This window comes from Choloepus didactylus, chromosome 4 (genome assembly GCF_015220235.1).
Source record: "Choloepus didactylus isolate mChoDid1 chromosome 4, mChoDid1.pri, whole genome shotgun sequence".
NCBI classification, from domain to species: domain Eukaryota; kingdom Metazoa; phylum Chordata; class Mammalia; order Pilosa; family Megalonychidae; genus Choloepus; species Choloepus didactylus.
The window spans coordinates 160612365-160631039 of record NC_051310.1 but is presented as its reverse complement, the minus strand read 5'-3'; the positions used below and the strand labels follow the sequence as shown (position 1 = coordinate 160631039).

At 33.0% G+C, this 18675-nt stretch overlaps 1 protein-coding gene across 3 annotated transcripts in view; it reads left to right on the top strand.

Moving 5' to 3' along the window:
• NOVA1 (NOVA alternative splicing regulator 1) overlaps window positions 1-18675 on the top strand; it is a 147809-nt gene that overhangs the window by 86940 nt on the left and 42194 nt on the right. For all 3 annotated transcript variants that reach the window (XM_037834713.1, XM_037834712.1, XM_037834715.1), the window contains one exon: window positions 17814-17980. In XM_037834713.1, the coding sequence (XP_037690641.1) occupies window positions 17814-17980 (167 nt within the window). The remainder of the gene's footprint in view (window positions 1-17813; window positions 17981-18675) is intronic.

Genomic DNA, 18675 nt, shown 5'->3' with positions numbered 1-18675 from the left:
TAAGAATGTGGTTTTGTTTTTAAGTGACAGATAACACGGCATTTATTAGGCAGTACTTACTGAGCCTTAAGTATTATTTATCTTTTTATCTACATTTATATATTTTTAATCTGATAGTTATTTGTTTATAATTTGGTTTAATATTTATCAATATTCTTTAATTACTCAGACCAACATATTTTTAGATGAGCATCTATTTTTATGTACAAAATACATTAAAATAATTTAAAAGTACTTCACTGAATGTCTTAAATTGAATGTCTAATTTTTAAGATTTTTAAGCATTTTAATACAAATGAAATAAGAAAAGTGAGATTTTTAAAAAGGCTTTTAAACTTAAGCCCTGTTTTTCAAACTGTAAATTATAAATTGAATAAAATATATGAAACCCGTGTTTTAATTATTTACAGTGGTGTCATTTGTTAATACGCTTTATAAATTTCAAGAAACATATGATAATTACAGGAAAATTTTAGAAAGTGAACAAAATTGGAAAACATTAAACCAAAACATACTGCTCAGAGATCATTACTTTTAACATTTTGGTATACAGTATGTTATTTTGTCCTTTTTCTTATGAGTATATATGCATTTTATATTTTTAATAGAATGGGATTGTGATGATTGGAAGTGAATTGAGGAAAGCTATGTTCAGTTTACTTTTCAGCTCATTCATAAATTATAGTTAAACACTGTTCAGCTCATTCATGTCACTGATTTTCCTCAAATATATGGTGAGGTCTTAGTCTGTGTTTATCTTCATTTTGAGCTTGCTGGTTAGCCTATCAGAATGCTGTTTACTACAGGTCCATCTTTAGGTATGTCTGCAGTCATCTTTTTTTAACCTGTGTATGCTTAGCCATACTGATTCTGTAGTCACCACTCCCACCAGGGATCAGAGGCTGCTGTCTTCCACTACTTAGCTCAAGTGGAGGAAGGGAGGATGCAAAGGATTAATTCCCTTTTCCCTTCCTACACACAGTTTCAAAGAACTACTCTATCTCTTGCTCTGGCAGCCTTCCCTCACTTCTCTTTACTGCTTAAGAGCTTGAACCAGCATCTCTCTTTTGAGTTTGGGGCAGTGTTTTTGCTTTTTTTTTTTTTTTCCCCTATTCCATTCATTGACATTTGTTCATTTAACAGTTGTTTATTGGCTACCATTGTGTATTGGGCATACTTCAAGCACCTAGAATACAGCAGTAATAAATCATACAGGGTCACTGCCCTTTGAAAAGGAAAGGAATTGAATAATGTGTAATAAAAGAATAATGTGGTACTAGAAAGGGAGGAGGAGGAACTTGCTTTAGCAGAATGATCATCTTACTTAATCAGGAGTATTTCATAAGTTCTGTTTCAAAAAAGTAGCTATTTAAGAATTTGAAGGAAGAAGGGAAGGGATATTGAAGTGTCTCCCCTATCTTAAACTGCTTCTACCTTTAATATGCAAAGCATCACTGAAAAAATGGAAATTTTTTAAACTCAGATTTCCATATATCTTTATAAATAATGTATATATGTTAGACATTATTTTTAAAATACATATTGAATTTACAATATAAATAAATGTAAAATGGGCCTACTGCCACTAAAATAGATAACTTGAAAGGGCATTTGAAGGGAAAAAAATATTGAGTATTTTATGATGTCCATCTGCAAGGTGTGAGATCCATAAAGCTAGTGGGTTGACGTCCATCTGGTATCAGAAAAGGCAACTGAAATTCTCCACATTAGTAATGCATGGTATGATGCTGTCTATAAATGATGCTTGATTTATACTTTATCTAAATTTTAAGGGTTAATAAGCCTTGCAGGAAGTTTGACCTTAAAGAGAGATTTACAATTTATATTAAGGGAAAAATCAGCTTTTATTTACCCCCACTAAATAAATATTGAACTGCTACTTGCAACATGTTATTAAAAAGGTGCCAGTTATTCATAGGGCACTCTGCATTTTGGTTTGTCCTTGTTATATTATCGTATTTTTTATTCATTTAATTCATTATGAGCATCTTCTCATGCCAATAAATAAAGATATACATCATTATTTATTATTTACCATGGTAAATCACTATTTAACCTATTTTTAAACCTCAGGTTTAATTTAATTATTTTGCTGTTAGAAAAAATGTTGCCATGAACAGCTCTATTTGCATCTGTACATTTCCCAATTGTTTCCTTGTGGTAATTTTTTTTTTTTTTTAATTTAAAAAGGATTACTGAATCAAGATACTTTTGGTACGTATTGCTAAATTGCCCTCCAGAAAAAGTATACCAACCTGTAATTCCAGCAAGATTGCACTAGACTATCCATTTCTACATATCCATACCAAACCTTTGTAATTTGTCACTCAGGGCTATATAGTGGTATTTGATCAATATTTTTTTGTTTTTTAATACAAGCATACTTGAATGTTGAGTCAGACTTTCCTTGCTCACTACCTCCTTACCCTTCTTTTCCCTACCCTTTCCTGCTTTGGTGTGATCATGCCAGTGCATGTGTACATGCATAAGCATATGGGTGTGTTTATGACAGTGAATGAATGGGCTGTTTATATACCTACTTCTTTTTTCTACTTGATGCTTATCTTTTTCTTAAGAAGTTTTGAAGCACTTCATATATTAAAAAATAACTGTTAGGTATCAATCTGATATTTATCACATATATTACAAACTCTCCAAGTTTGACCTTATCCTTCTAACTTTGTTTTGGATCTACAGAAGTTGAGAAATTACATTTAGTTAAACACTAATTTGGACAGGCTGTAAAAAAACAGGAACTCATATATTGCTCATGGGAGACTAAAGAAGACTAAACAGACATGGCAAGAAATGTAATTTATGATCCTTGAATTATCTTCAATTGGGAAAAAACCGTTACGAACAGCACCGTTTAACCTAACACTTTATATTAAACTAAATGATTTATTTTGTGATTCTAAAATGTCATCCTGAGAAATATAGCCTAAACTTAAAGACAGTTTATGTTGTACATATATTTCAAGAAATGACACATTTTTTGTTTTTTAGCATGTACTAGAAAAGTTAGGGTTGTAAAAATCGTTTAATTTACAAAATGAAATATGTTTTTTTGATCTCTGTTGCCCAGTAAATTTTTAAATAAGCCAGCAGATCCTTAACTCTCCATTTTCTACAATGTAGTTAATTCTACATAGTCTTTTTTCTTTTTCCTGGAAGCATTGCATTGTCTATAAACTCAGTTATATGACTAACCTGGAATATAATTTATATTTTTCTATATGTCATTTTCTAAATAACTGTCTTCTCTTTAAAATATTGTCTTAGCAAGTTCCAAAAAAATCCAGAACTATGTAAAGTTGACTATTGTGTATACTTAAATATTATAAAATAGAGTTTTGTTTTGTTTTGTTTTGTTTTTTGCTTTATAGTCGCTTTAGTAGCTGGCATGATTACTTGAAAATGAACAGCTATATCTTTAAGACAGCAGGTTTAATGTCCCAAAGTCCCATAGATTTCATATTCCATGACATGTTCACAAGAAACTTATAAATATAGAAAGGGATGTGTTCTAAGATGGAGCACAATCCATATAACGTCCATGATTAGTAAAGTAAATAAAACTCAGTACAACAGCAAGCACTGTAAACGTTATATAAAATGATGGAAGAGAAAAAAAAAGAAGGAACTAGTTGCTTCCTGGTAACGTTAAAGAACAGTAAACGGCTATTTTCATCATATTAGCATTATTTAAGAAATTGTTTTAGTCGATTCTGTTTCTCCGAGCTACTAATATGATTATTTTAAATTTATCATTTTGTTTTAATCTGAAGTATTTTCAGATAGCCTTGCTGAGACTATTTGTCGTGCATCACTAATGTAGAATTCAAAGCTGTATGATGTTTTCTTTTTTGCCTTATCTTCATTTTCATAAATAAGAAACATGAGAAAAAAAGTTGTAGAATATTTTGAATTAAAAAATAAGCATTTAAAGTTAATATTTAGTTATTTTAATAGCTGAAAATTCTTAGAACAGAATAATGAATATCTTATTCTGCACAAAATAACTGCAGTTGAAATCTGTTATATAAAATATAATTTCAGTTTTGTTGGAAGTTTGCTTATCATTGTGTCGTTACATCAGCCATTAATATTGCTTGTTGTGCACGTACTTGGATTTGCATAATGGATTTGTATTTCTCTTTATATGAAGTTGAAGATCTCACCACTCTTTCCTAGCACCTGAACACCTTTATGACATTATATGTCCCCTTTATCTCCTCTGGCCCCAGATATACTTGCAAAATAAGGATGATAATATCTTATTAGCCTCAAGACAATAGTAATGGAGGTCTTGTCCGATTTTAAGGTGATGTATCTTCCTTTTTTAACATCTTGGTGCTATGTTCTACAAGTATCAGTGAATTGCTACTTTTTAACAATTATTGGGTGGGTGTTTTAAGTCAATTTGATGCGTAATGTTGTTAGGTTTAGAGAGGATTCTGTAAAATGCTACTTTAGCAAGATGTTAATAGATGTTAACAGGCAAAAGGATGACATGGATAAATAAATTTGTTAATAAAAAAGGTAAATAGATTTTTTAATTGTCAGACTTCATATCTTTTAACATGCTAATATGCATCATGGATCACTGAGAGGGGAGAATATGATATTTACATTTCCTCTCAAAAGTATTTGACCAGAGATTCCTTTCTTTCATGGAGCATATTGTAGGACAAGTGTTGTACAGAACATACTTAGAGAAGTGCTAGACTAGCATTTGGGGATTTTAATACTTTTTAGAAATCTTATATCTTTTTCTTCAGTTTATCTGAAAAATAGGATGATTATATAACACAATTATGCTTTCTCTTTTAAACAATACTTCCCCCGATTTCTAAATTTTCAAGTGACAGCACCAAAAATTTTACAAAGATGGCTATATTCTGCTAAAAATAAAATTTGTTGTTCTTATACATACTTTATATGACATGAGTCCTTCCTATCTTTTAATTTTCATCTCCTTCTGTATTTTCCTTTTTTCCATCATATGAAATTACTTATGTGGGACATCATGGTTCTGGCAAACTTTTCTTTCTCAAACTTCCATGACTTTGCACATGCATTTCTCTCTTCCTGGAATGGCCCTTTCTTACCCCAACTATAGCTAGTGAACTCTTGCTTCTCATGATTAATAACTCAGATTAAGTATGGCCCACTCAGTAAAGCTCTTCCTAACCCCTCCATCTATTCATGCATCGATTCAAGCAGTTACTCAATTATAGCTATTTAACTATTTGACTGATACACACACACCAAGGTTCTGGGGATGTAATGATGAACAACAAAAACATGTGCCCTGTAAGCAAAGAGCTTCTGTATTATGGACTAGCCGGGCTAGTGAATAGGGAACTGTAATACTCCATTATAATTGCTATTATGGGAGAGAACAGCGTGCTCTGGGAACACACAGGAAGAACAGTTGACCTAGACTATAGAAATCAGGTAACACTTCTCTAAGAAACTGATAACTTGGCAAAGGTCTGAAAGATAAATAGGAGTTGGTGAGGTAAAAGGAGGAGTGCAAGCAGAGCATCTAAGGAAAGAGGTGTCCTTTTTTTGTAAACTTTATTTATAAAGCATTTTCAGCTTATACTTAACTTGAAACCTTTAAAACTGTGTGTCGTATTTGCAAAAATATGAGCTGTATGTTCACTTTTAAGAAGAAAAGAGATACAAATGCAGACACTTAAAATGTAATGAAGCAGGCCAGGAGGGGCCACATCTGGGGATTACACATTTTAGCTCTGCGGCAGCCAATGTAATGTCTGGGAAAGCAGAGAAACTAGAAAGATGAAAGAATGAAAAGAGTTAAAAAAAAAGAGAGGAGCATACATAACAATAGGTGGAATTATTAGGGAAATAGTCAAGAAGACATTGATACTTACTGGTAGAAGAAGTTATATAGTTTTACCAAATATCATAATTCTGTAGTAACATGAAGTGCTAAGTATTTGAGTATATCTAGGTCTGAACTCTGAGACCATGCTGGAATTGATTGTGGCCCAATAGGTGGCTTTCTGCTATGATCTTAACACTTTTTAAATCATACACACTGAGTTTGTTTCTCCATACCATAACTATGTAACTATGCAATAGAAAGGAAGCCCTACCTAGATTTCAGTAAAAGAATAAATTTCCAGCAAGCTTGAAGTGGATTACTTGCATAGACCTCTTCTGCTAACAGTATCTGAGGAACTCAGGCATGCTTCAAGTCCACACATATTTTCTCCAAACCTACTGTAGTCAAAGTCCTTGTAGAATTGTTTACAGGCTATATACTAATGTTACACAGGGTTTCTATATCTCTATTATTTTCCTTTTTTGAGCCTTGTAGTTTAAAAGTTTCCCATCAGCAAGGGCTTTCTGCTCTGCAATATTAGTAATTAGGCAAGAAGAAAACCAACTTGTTCTATCTTACAAATTCACATTGTATTGTGTATAGTTTTAAGTTGTCTGTCTCTAATTTTAAATATGCTTAAAGTTCTTATAAGGAGACTGGAGGCACATTTCCAAAATATTAATTCCTTTCAAATTAATTCATGGAAATTTTCTTATAATATTTCCAGGATCAACCCTTCAGAGATGTTTTACTGGTACTGTTCAGAAATAAGACTCTTTTGTAAAGTACTCAGACAAATTTACTCTTTTTTTTTTTTATTAAATTCAGCTTTATTGAAATACATTCACACACCATACAATCATCCATGATATACAATCCACTGTCCACAGTATGATAACATAGTTATGCATTCATCACCACAATCTATCTCTGAACATATTCCTTACATCAGAAAGAACCAGAACAAGAATAAAAAATAAAAGTGAAAAAAGAACACCCAAATCATCCCCCCATCCCACCCCATTTGTCCTTTAGTTTTTATCCCCATTCCTCCACTCATCCATACACTAGATAAAGGGGGTGTGATCCACAAGGTCTTCACAATCACACTGTCACCCCTTGTAATCTACATTATTATATAATTGTCTTCAGGAGTCCAGACTGCTGGGTTGGAGTTTGGTAGTTTCAGGTATTTACTTCTAGCTATTCCAATACATTAAAACCTAAGAGGTGTTATCTGTATAGTGCATAAGAATGTCCACCAGAGTGACCTCTCAACTCCATTTGGAATCTCTTAGCCACTGAAACCATTTCGTCTCATTTTGCATCCCCCTTTTGGTCAAGAAGATACTCTCAGTCCCACGATGCCAGGTCCACATTCATCCCTGGGAGTCATACTCTGCGTTGCCAGGGAGATTTACACCCCTGGGAGTCGGGTCCCATGTAAAGGGGAGGGCAGCGAGTTCACCTGTCGAGATGCCTCAGTTAGAGAGAGAGAGGGCCACATCTGAGCAACAAAGAGGTACTCTTGGAGACTCTTAGGCACCATTACATACAACTTTAGACTCTCCTTTGTGGTAATGAGCTTCTTAAGGGCAAGTCCCATGCTCAAGGGCTCAGCACATCAAACCACCAGTCCCAGTGTTTGTGACAACATCAACACCAGTCCAGGTGAGGATGTCCAACACATCCGCACCTTCCCCCAGATCCTCGGGGCTGGGGAGGGGGAGGCTGTAAATATATTTTTTATTATCTGCCCAAATTACTCTAGGATGAGACAAATTCACTCTTAATGCCAAATATGTGCTGGGTTCATTTATGTTTCTGTGATATTTCCGTTTGCTAATATACTGCATTTGCTTATAACATATGCAAAAGTCTATAATCTGTACTTACCAGTAGCAAAAGACTAGGGACAGTTTTATTCCAGATAAAATCATTTTACTATTACAGTAATAAATGGCATTTATTTTATTTTCAGAAATGTTTTGATCTGCTGACTATAGATGTTTATGAAGTAATGCTTCCTCTTTACCTGTTAGAGATTCACTGAGTAAATAAATATATTGTTTTTATGATCCTCTAAAAATATTCCATATTAACATTTTCTTTTTCATCTGTTAAATAGAAGGAATCTCATTTAAAATCATATATTTCAGAGTTTTACATAGAAAAAGTCATGATCAATATATTAAAAATTTGCCTTAGTTTAATACAATCTAGCAGAATTTGGTCAAACAATTTAATTGATAAAAACTTACATGACCAATTTAGGGAAATGGTTTTTTGGGGGCTTTTTCCCTGGGAAAATCTTTTGTAAAATGGTTCTCTGGATTTGAATGTAGCTTGGAGGGAATAGTCAGAAGATAATTGGATAAGGAGGCCTTGAGCTGAGCCCCCTTCCTTGAATATTTCTAAAAGGAAAGGCAAAGAGAACAGAGTCTTCTGGAGTGGAAATGTATGGAGGATATATTCATCAGTATATTTCTGTAGGAAATATGCAGTAATGACCTTAGTAAATAAAAAAGAGTCTAATGAGGGTCCTTGCTTTACCTGGTATCACTGCTGGTTCATCTGTTCAGTACTTCTCTCTGAATATATTTTCTCTTCTTTTTCTTTTGACATTTACATTAGATTTTAACACAATCAATCTGAATTAATAAAATCTTGTTATAATGTGGCTAGCTCATCCAAGACCATCAGTTAAATTCATTGAATGAATAATTATTATTGGCCTGCTAAGTCATGGGCTAGGGGTATAGCTTTGAAGAAAACCATTAAAGTCCCTGTCCACTTGGACCTTTCAATTCTATAAGGAGAGACAAACAATGAAATAAACAAATTACAACAAACAAGAATTTCAGAAAGTGATAAAAATCAAGGAGAAAGTAGAGCAGCATATGTGAAAGATAGTGATTAGGAGTGGGCTGCTATAAGGTTGTTAGAGAGGACCTCTCTGATGAGGTATCTTTGAGCCAAGACCTTAATGATGAGCAAGGAGCTGCCATGGGAAAAACCCAAGGAAGAGTGCTAAGAGATCAGTAGGGGGAAACAAGGCCTATGTGAGAACAAACTTGGCATGTTCCAGGAACTACATAAGACCCAAGTCTCTGGAGTGTAGAAAATGAGAGCGAGAGTAGCATCAGATAAAAACTGGGAGCTGAACAGAGGCTAGATCATAAAGGGCTTTGTAAGCCATAATAAGGAGTTTAGCTTTAATTCTAATGTGAGAAGAGAAGCCAAGGTACAAAGCAGGAAAATAATTAGGAAGCTATTGTATTGGTCCTTTTGAGAGACAAATAAGCAGTTTCGGTGAGGAAGGTTTCAGAGAAAAAGAGGAGTTAATTCAGAACATATGTTTTTGTTATTTACAAACATGGGACTAAGCAAGATATCTTAGGAAGAGAGTAACAAGAAGGAAGCCAAAAGAAGAAAATGTTTCCATAAAGAAGTGGTTAACTGAAGCCACTAAAATGGACAGGAAAGTTAAAATTCCAGAATACTCTTTCAGTGGCTGTTATTCCTCATTGCTGTAATTTACCAACATCCATGTCATTCTGCCTCGTTGCCTGAATCTGTCTGCTTCTATACTGATACTCTTGTTCACCCTCTATTTCCAAAAACTTGGAAGGAGAAAGAGGAACTGATGTCAATGCAAGGAAGTGGCAAGGAATATACCTAACCATTTCCTAGTCCCAAGTAACCTGAGATTTGAGAGAATAAAACTGCCCCAGTTGAGGGCACCGTGGGAAGTAAAGAGCTAAGGAAACAACCATGTTTTTTTTTCAATCTAAGGGGTGGAGCTAAAAACAACATTCAGAGAAAATCTTGTGGCTATAGTACATATGCTGCAACCAGGATAACAGAAAGCACTATGAAGGGGTTTAGAAGGACAGAGAAGGATAGGGAATTTAGTCAGATTCAGGGATACAGAGAAATCTATGAGGATCAGAGTCTGATAATGATAACTAGAGTGACTTAGACTTCTGCTGGTAACATATATAAAGATATGTGGAATGGTAGTCTCATATAAGGACAATGGACAGTTAGAGTTCTGGTCAAGCTTATGATTTTAAAGGTATGGCACCACCGAATGACTTTTCTGCTCCTTGAAATGGTGCAGTGGTCTTTGACCACCAAGAGCAGGGGGCCAGAAACTGCATGGAGAGTGGACAGGAAACCAAAAAACCCACAATACCTGCTAAAGGAAAGGAAGCCAGAGGGTGACAGAGTCAGTTATCTGTCCTCACTTGGGTTAAAGTCCACTGTGTGACCAGGAGTCCAAGGATCTGTCTTCAAGTGGATTAGAAGTCAGGAGAACTATCCAGAGGGTCAGGAGGTTTGAGCCAGTGATGCAGGGTGTATTCCCATGATACGGCATGAATACATCCAACAGGGAGTCTGGTATATGTTATATTAAGGTGACATCTAGCCTGGGATACTTTCAGACCATATCCATAACATTTTAACAATTCAGAATTAAAAGCTGCAAAGGAGAGGGAACTATAAATTTACAGAAAAGTATGATAGAAACACAATTGTGCCATTTTCTGAGATTAAAACTAAGATGATAATGGGTATGTCAATTAAATTTAGCTCATGGTATAACAGAAGCTCAACAGTAGCTACCGGCTTTGAGCTGCAGTTGGACAGGTATCTGATGGATGTATTATATATTTTCACCTCAACTTCAGCCCCTGTAACTTTATGTTCTGATATTCTTCCTTTTAATTTGTATTTCTTTAATGTCCAATGATGAGAGAAATGAAGTGGTAAGATACTCCGTTGTCTATTCACATTAGGGAATACAAAAATAATTTTTAGCAAAAGAGTTGAAGAGCTTTGAAGAAATTCTGAGCCTCACCTTCAGCCCCAGAATCACATTTTTCTCTATATAAATTGTTGCATGCTGAAGCTGTTTATTTGAATAGTCAGGTATTTTGCTATTTTTTTCTCAATATCATGGGAAAAGCATACCTATAGTATTCCAGGGAAAGTATAAATTTCCAGGATATATTAGTTGATAGGTTTGCATTTTCCTTGATAAAATATTACCACTTTATATTCTTTTAATAGCTCTTTATTCTTTAAGAAAAGGTGATAACTAAATTTCAAATGAAATTTGGTTGTGGTAGTTTTCTATTCCTATAATCCATGATAGAAGTTAAAAGGTAATAATATTGACCAAACAAGGATTGCTGTAATAATCCTGAATTTAGCAAATAAACATGTGCAATGGATGAATGAACAACTCATCGTTGTCATTACTGTTGATAGGACGTTTAGCATTATCTCTGAATTTAGAAATTGGAAATTAATTACAGAATATATGAGAAACATTACACTTGTTACTTTGAATTTTCAGATATAACTACTTTCAAACTAAAGGATTCTTCAGAAGTTAGAACTCTTTGCTACAGATACTACTTTATGGGAATGGCTATTTAAAAGAAAATTCATATGCCATTTGCAAGCACAAAACGGAATAAGTGAATAAGCAGCTGGGTAATATCTACTCTGACATTCATTCTCTCTTCTTAAGTTCTCAGAAGAATATGAGTGTCTTTAGATTATTTCGGAAAATAGCATTTCATATTTTAATGTTAAGGTATGCTATATAAATAGAGAATTGGGTCTTTACTATATTGGCTTAGATTCTTTATGTAGCCATTTGCAGATTTTTACAGTTTAGAAGTAGAAACATGATTGCGAAGAGAGTTAAGCACCTGTAGAAGAACAGCAATTATTACTTTGCATCATAAGATGTCAGTTCCTATGAGTTCTTCAATAAAAGTCTCTTCCTGAAATAGTGTATTTTCCCATTAGTAATTGTAGGGTTGGAGAAAGTATTATCAAATGTGCATAACTGTACAATAGTATAAAAGCTACAATTACAAATTGAACTTAATTTTAATGGCAATTTTCCTAAATGCTTCTGTTGATCTGACAACTTGTACAAAAAAGTTGCTAATAGCCCACGCAATTATTAACCGTCTTCCATGGTGGTCTTTTCTCTGCAAGAAGGGCCAATCATTTCTTTCATTTTATGCCTGATCTGGAATAACTCTGTGAGAATACATTAATGGTATGACTCTGTATTTAAAATGAATATATATATCAAACTGGGTGAAAAATTATTTTTCAGTAGTCAAGCTGAAACCAATGTAATTTTTAAATGGGTTTAATTTGGTAGCTGGCCTAACATATAAAGAAGGTCTGTGATGTAATGGAAAGAACTTTTTTGTTTGACAACATGTTACTTCTCCCTACATTTGTTAGTATGTGTCCTTGGCCCAAATGCATCCAGTTCTTTACCTGTAAGTTGGAGATAATATTTTTCTCATCTGTTTATTGTGAGCATTAAATATTTATCTGCTCTCTATCCACACATACACATGCATAATCTTTATAAATCATAAAATGATTTATGAACGTGAGGAAATATAATAACGATGTAAAGCACTTATCCTAGAACAATATTCTGAGATGCATCTTGCAATATTGCTTAAAATGTAGGTTAGCTACTCCCTGTGAGTACAGGGACGTGGAAAAGAAACCAAGTCATAGAAGATTTGGGGTTGTGGACTTTACAGGAGAACTTTGAATGACTATTTCTTGAAATTGGTGTGAAGTATATTTTTGTCCTGAAAGAATGTAATATTACATTGCTATACCTAGCATTTTCTTACATATGAACAAAATGTTTATTAATTTTCATTGTAGTTGGCAACTGGAAATGTGTAGGATCAAATCATTAACATATATCCATGATTGCAGATTAGACTCATTCTGCTTTTATTACTAGAATAGGTTTCAGGTATCTATAAAGTTGTAGACTGTATTTTAGTCTACAGCAAAAAATATTCCTTTTCCATAACCTTATTCCCTTAGGTAGATTATATTTTCATAGTTGACCTATTATTTTTTCCTACCATTGGAAGGAAAACAAAAAGTGTTGAACTATGCATTATTTCTTCTATTACCTTTCTCAAATTCCTTTTTAGGGAGAACTATTTTTATGGACACAGTGATAATTTACAACTTATAGTTTTGAAATCATTTCCCAAAATATTTCTCATTTTCATATATATTGACCAATCTTGTAAACTCAAGGAGGCTTACTGGTTTTATAGACATTTTTATAAAGGAAAAGATCTTAGAAGTCTTACTTATATGTTTTCAATTTGCAGGTAGGAAAATTTAGATTCAAAGTTATTTATTTACTCAAAAATACTTCTTGAGCATTTTCAGTGAGCTGGCACTACTCTAGTCACTGGAGATAAAGCAGTAAGCAAGAGTTAAGATCTCTTTCATTCTTTTATTTTCTTTCCTCTTTGTTTTTGCTCAGCCTGTTATTGTTCCCTGTTTTTCTCCATCATATTTATTCCCTTTTAGTATTATCTCTATATATCATATTTCTTTTATGTATAGTGTTTGCTACATGAACTAGAATATGAGCTTCATGAGGGCGGGAAAGTTTGTCTGTTTGGGTCATTGCTGTACCTCCAGCGTCTAGTGTGGTATTTAACATTTAATAATGGCTCAGTGTATGTTTATTGAATGACTGAATGGATGATTGAACTGAATTGAATAAAAACCAGGGATGTTTTGTATCCTGGAAGCCAGCAAAGTGTTTTAAGAAAAGAGTGGTCAACTACGTCAAAGCCTGCTGATGGGTCAAACAAGACAAAGACTGAGAATAAGAGACAAAGACTGAGAATAAATCATTGAATTTGCCCAGTGCAGCTGTGATGAGCGGTTTCAGTGGAATGGGGGTCAAAAGTCATAATGAAGTAGATGCAAGAAAAAAAGAATGGGTGCTGAGGAAGTGGAAAGAGAGTATGTATAACCCACCTCAAGGAATTTTGATGTAAGAAGGAACAAAATAATTGAGGAGTGTATAAGGTCAAGGAAGGCTGTTAAGTGTTTTTAATTATGAAAATTTAAAACTTACCAAAAGGAGAATAGTACAATAAACTCCCTTATCACCATCGTCTAAATCAACAATATTAAGATTTTTCCATGCCTATTTCATTTACTCCTTTTTTGTTTTTGTTTTAGAAATATTTTGAAGCAAATCCTAGTCATTACATCCATACATACTTTGATATGTATCTAAAAAAGCAAAAAAAAAAAAAAAAGGATACTTTATTATATAACCTTATGTCATAATCAGACTTGTTAAAATATAAAGTAATTCTTTGATATCATATAATACCCAGGCCTAATCAAATTGGCTCAACTGTATTTTAGTTTTTAAGACGTTCTTTGAATCTGGATCCAAAGTCCAATTTACATTTGAACATTATATATTATGTCTCTTAGTCTAGAAAGCAGTCTCTCCTTTATCCAAGAAACTGGATTAATTGTCCTATAGACTATCTTACATTTTGGATTTGTCCTTTTGCTTTCTCATGGTGTCATTTAATTTATTCCTCTGTTTTCAGTATTATCTTTAAACTGTAATGGGGTGCTCACTGCTTGATTAGATTTAGGTTCAACTACTTTTGTATACACGCTTCATAAGTAGTGCTACATGCTTCATATTGTATTGTATCAAAAGGCACATAATGTTTGGCTTCCCCACTCTTAGTGATGGTGATGTTGATCAGTGAAGTCAGGTGGTGACAGCCCGATGTTTTCATTGAAAATTTCCCATTATCCTGTCATCTAATGGTTTTATCCATTGGTTATCTTTTCCTAAATCTGTCACTTCATTAGGCATGCAATGCAGTAATTTTCTAATTCTGTCATAAAGAGGTGTTCTCTTTAAAAATTGAAGACATTATAAGATATTTGTCTGCTATTGGTATTATCCAATAGAAAAGGAAAAATTAAAATGTAAAAAAAGAGCTCTAATATAAATGCAGGAGCAATGGACTTGGTGGGTAAGAGGGGATGGGATATTGCATCAATGGTAGAATGCCTTAGATAGAAGTAGGAACAGCTTAAGTGACTTGTCCAAGGTTACGCCAGTAGTAGCATAGAAAAGATTTTTTTTATTAAATTTCTATCAGAATTTTACTATGAAATCTGTTTGATATTGTACCTATTTTTAGAACCATAAGAAATTTCAGCATTTGGGTTACACATGAAATCATAACTTCAAACCATTTCAGATTTCATTGCCTGTATTTGACATTGACCCTTTTTATTAAAGATTTTATAATTTCTCCTTTAAAATTAATGATATCATACACACCTGTATTGTTACATTATTCAAAATATGAACATATACTCTTATGTAACCAATTTTCAGCTTTTGTTGTTAGTCTACTGCAAAGAGAAATAAATGCTACTGTTAAACAAATAAAATGGCAAACAGCTGGCGGTTTTGTCTTAGATACTAATGGGGCCTGAAAGCCTTTAAAATGACAAAACCCGGCAAGTTTTATGATTTATAGGCTCATTTTTGTTACACAGTTTGGTCATATACCTGGCAGTCTTCCCTTTTTGTGACTTCCTCCTAAAAATTATGATTTGGTGTTATCTGAGTGAAAAGGCCATTAGAGTTCAGTAGAAGAATATGACAGCATTTCTTCTAAGGATTATAGCAATTCTCTGTGGTGGACATACAATCTCCTTTTTACTTTCCTTTTTTGTAGTAGTAGTTCTAATGGAAGTGATATAATTTAATCCTGAAAGAATATATATGGCAACTGTAAATCTGTGAAATATCTCCAAATTGTCTCATACATGCTATGTGTAATTTGGTTTTAGACAATCATATTTCTTTATGGCTCAATGATTTCCATTTGCTATGTGCTAGTCTTTGCAATCTGAAGAGTATTAGGGTTACTGTGTTGTCTGACATGATATGGTATTGTATTAAATTAGGAATTTTTAAAACAGCATGGATTGTATAATCTTTCTAGTAACTAAAAACAACAACAACAGCAACAACAATTTAGATTTGATTGATTGCCTTTCCTGCCTTGACATCCCCCAAAGAGCACTCTGTAGTTGTCTCCAAAAGCGAGAATGTAATCTGATCTATGTTTTGTGTTGTCTGCAGATTTAATGGAGAACACTCTGCATTAGCTATATTGATCAGTTCACATCCTTTCCAGTCATTTATTGAACAATTAATACACAATCTCATAAAGACTCCCTAGAGCTTCCCTATGAACTAGATCATTTTACCCAAGAACCACAGAGATATATATCAAGATAGAAAAGGATGCAAAAACTGATTAAGAGAAACAAGAAAAAAATAAGCCCTCAAACTCCCATTGTTTTCCAGGTTCTATCCATCCTTAGAAATGAAAGATATACTTGCTTCTGTATTAAAATATTTCTGTAAAATTTAGAGCACTTAGATTTTCATCAACTTCTATTTTCATTAATTTTAAAGCATGAAAATTCAATTTAGGTGTACCCATATAATTTTGCAGTTTTATTTCTGCTCCTTATTCCTGTGATAAAATATTTTCTAAAACTGGCAATGATAATCTTTTATTCTTAAATACAAAACTACTAGAAATATGGTTTATGTGGCAACTCATCATGAGAGCTGTATAAATGCCCTGTGATTATTTGAATGTTTTTGGTTTAAAAACTTTGGCTTGCATAAAAGTATTTTAAAAATATTTTACACAGTGGCTTGGAATTTTGAAACTGTAACACCAAAAGGAAATATGTTAAGCTCTTGAAAGTTTTCCCATTAATTTGAAGAAAAAATGTAAGTTGAAAAGTACCATTGTTTTGATTTTTTAAATAATTGTTTAGTAAAGAATTACCTGTTTCTGAGAAGTTAGTGTATGTGTTGTGTTGGGAATCTGACAAGATTAAAGTTTCATGCCAGGCTACAGCACTGGGGCTAAAAATAGTCTGAAAAACTAATCATTTATTTTTATTACTTTATGGTGTATCTGTAAAATATAAAATGAGCTCCAGGACCTGTGTATTAAACATGTCCAATTTAATTTTAGTCATATTTCATATGTATGTTTACATTCTAGTCACTAAATATGAAACATGCTATTAATAGTATTTTTATTCATCATTTTCAAATTTTGTAAACTAATTTTAAACTTCCTTTTTAACCCTAATATTCTATTTTATTTTAAAAATTAGATCATGAATAAAGGCAGCATTGATTCATTTATCAAGTAATTATTTATTGTGCCCCTGCTATGTGCCAGGTACTTTGGTTTTGGGGATACAGAACAGAACAAAACAGACTAACTCTCTGTCCTCTTAGAGCTTACATTCTAGTGGAAAAGTTAAAATATGTATATTTATATATATATTAATTGTTTTGATTAAAAGAAGGGCAAGTTAAATTAATAGAGAGTAGTAAAAAATCAGAAATGTACCTACTATGTAAACTTTCTAATAACCCTTCTTCTCACATGATTTAAATGCTCTTTGCACTGTGGATCCATTGTACCATCCATGTAAGAACCTTCATTATTGTTCATGTTTTATGATCTTATAATTAGCTGGCTCAGTTTCTATTTATCTTCCTAAAGATTAAGCTCCATATTCTGTCATCTATTTTACCAGTTTCTAACCCTAAGTCCTTTATAAGTGCTCAATAAATATTTGCTATGTATATGAATAAGTGAAATGTTCAGAACATCTCAGGATCTCTGGCTCTGCTGGAATCCAGAGACCCTCTTTGAGACTAAAACCATTAGGGAAGAATGTGGTTAATAGGGATGTGTGTTAATGATGTTTTGCTCATTTGAACATTTCTAATTAATTTCTATTCCACCTTTTACATTATTTTATTGGCATAATTATAGCATCATTCCTTTTTAGCTTTTTAAAAAATTTCCCAAATAATGAGAAATGTTTCTGAAAATTATTATTTTATCCAGAGAGGTACTACTGAGTAAGTATGCTTGATCCCAGGAACAGCTGAAGCACTGAATGCAGTCAATATAAAATAAGAAGGCATGCTTTCTGAAAATTAATCTTGTATCCACAGGTACTACTGAGCGAGTGTGCTTGATCCAGGGAACAGTTGAAGCACTGAATGCAGTTCATGGCTTCATTGCAGAAAAAATTCGAGAAATGCCCCAAAATGTGGCCAAGACAGAACCAGTCAGCATTCTGCAACCCCAGACCACCGTCAATCCAGATCGCATCAAACAAGTGAGTGTTTAGTTGGGAAATCTAAGAAAGTTATCCACTAATTAGAAAGAATTCCCTATAAAAGAAGCCTTAAAGTCCTAGAATATGAAGTATTTTTTTCTAAACTAGAGTTGTCATTTGGCTATTTAAAGACTATCACAGTCTCCTCCTTTGACTGATCAGCTGGTCTACTTATTGATTTAATTATTCATTTATTGGTGTTGCAGTGAAGAACAGTTATGTAACTTGTTTTGTAATTGTCCTTTTTTTTAAATTTATAGGCACAAATTTTGATTAATTTATAGAAATTTAATTTATTTAAAAGTATATCACTTTTTAAATGTACAAAAATTGAAATGAAACTCCATCCTCAAAATTTCTAATGCCCTATTCAGTGATTTTTGTAGTTGTCAGTCTAGTTATTATGCATATACACTCCTATTATGTTAATTTGTCATATTCAACATTTTTTTATTCATTAACAAAAATGTGTAATTAATCTGTGTACCTAGCAAACAGTCCTTTGTTAAAAATCAGCTATTATGTTTTGTGTACTTGTGTAGTATTTACATATATGTCATAAAGGGCCAATGTTCATTTTTAATGTATGGGATTTTCTGTAACAAAATTTTACTTGATTAAAAACCAATGTGAATTTTTAAAAGATTGAGTAATGGCTGACATGATATAGGGGAAAAGTTACATTTTTAATGTTA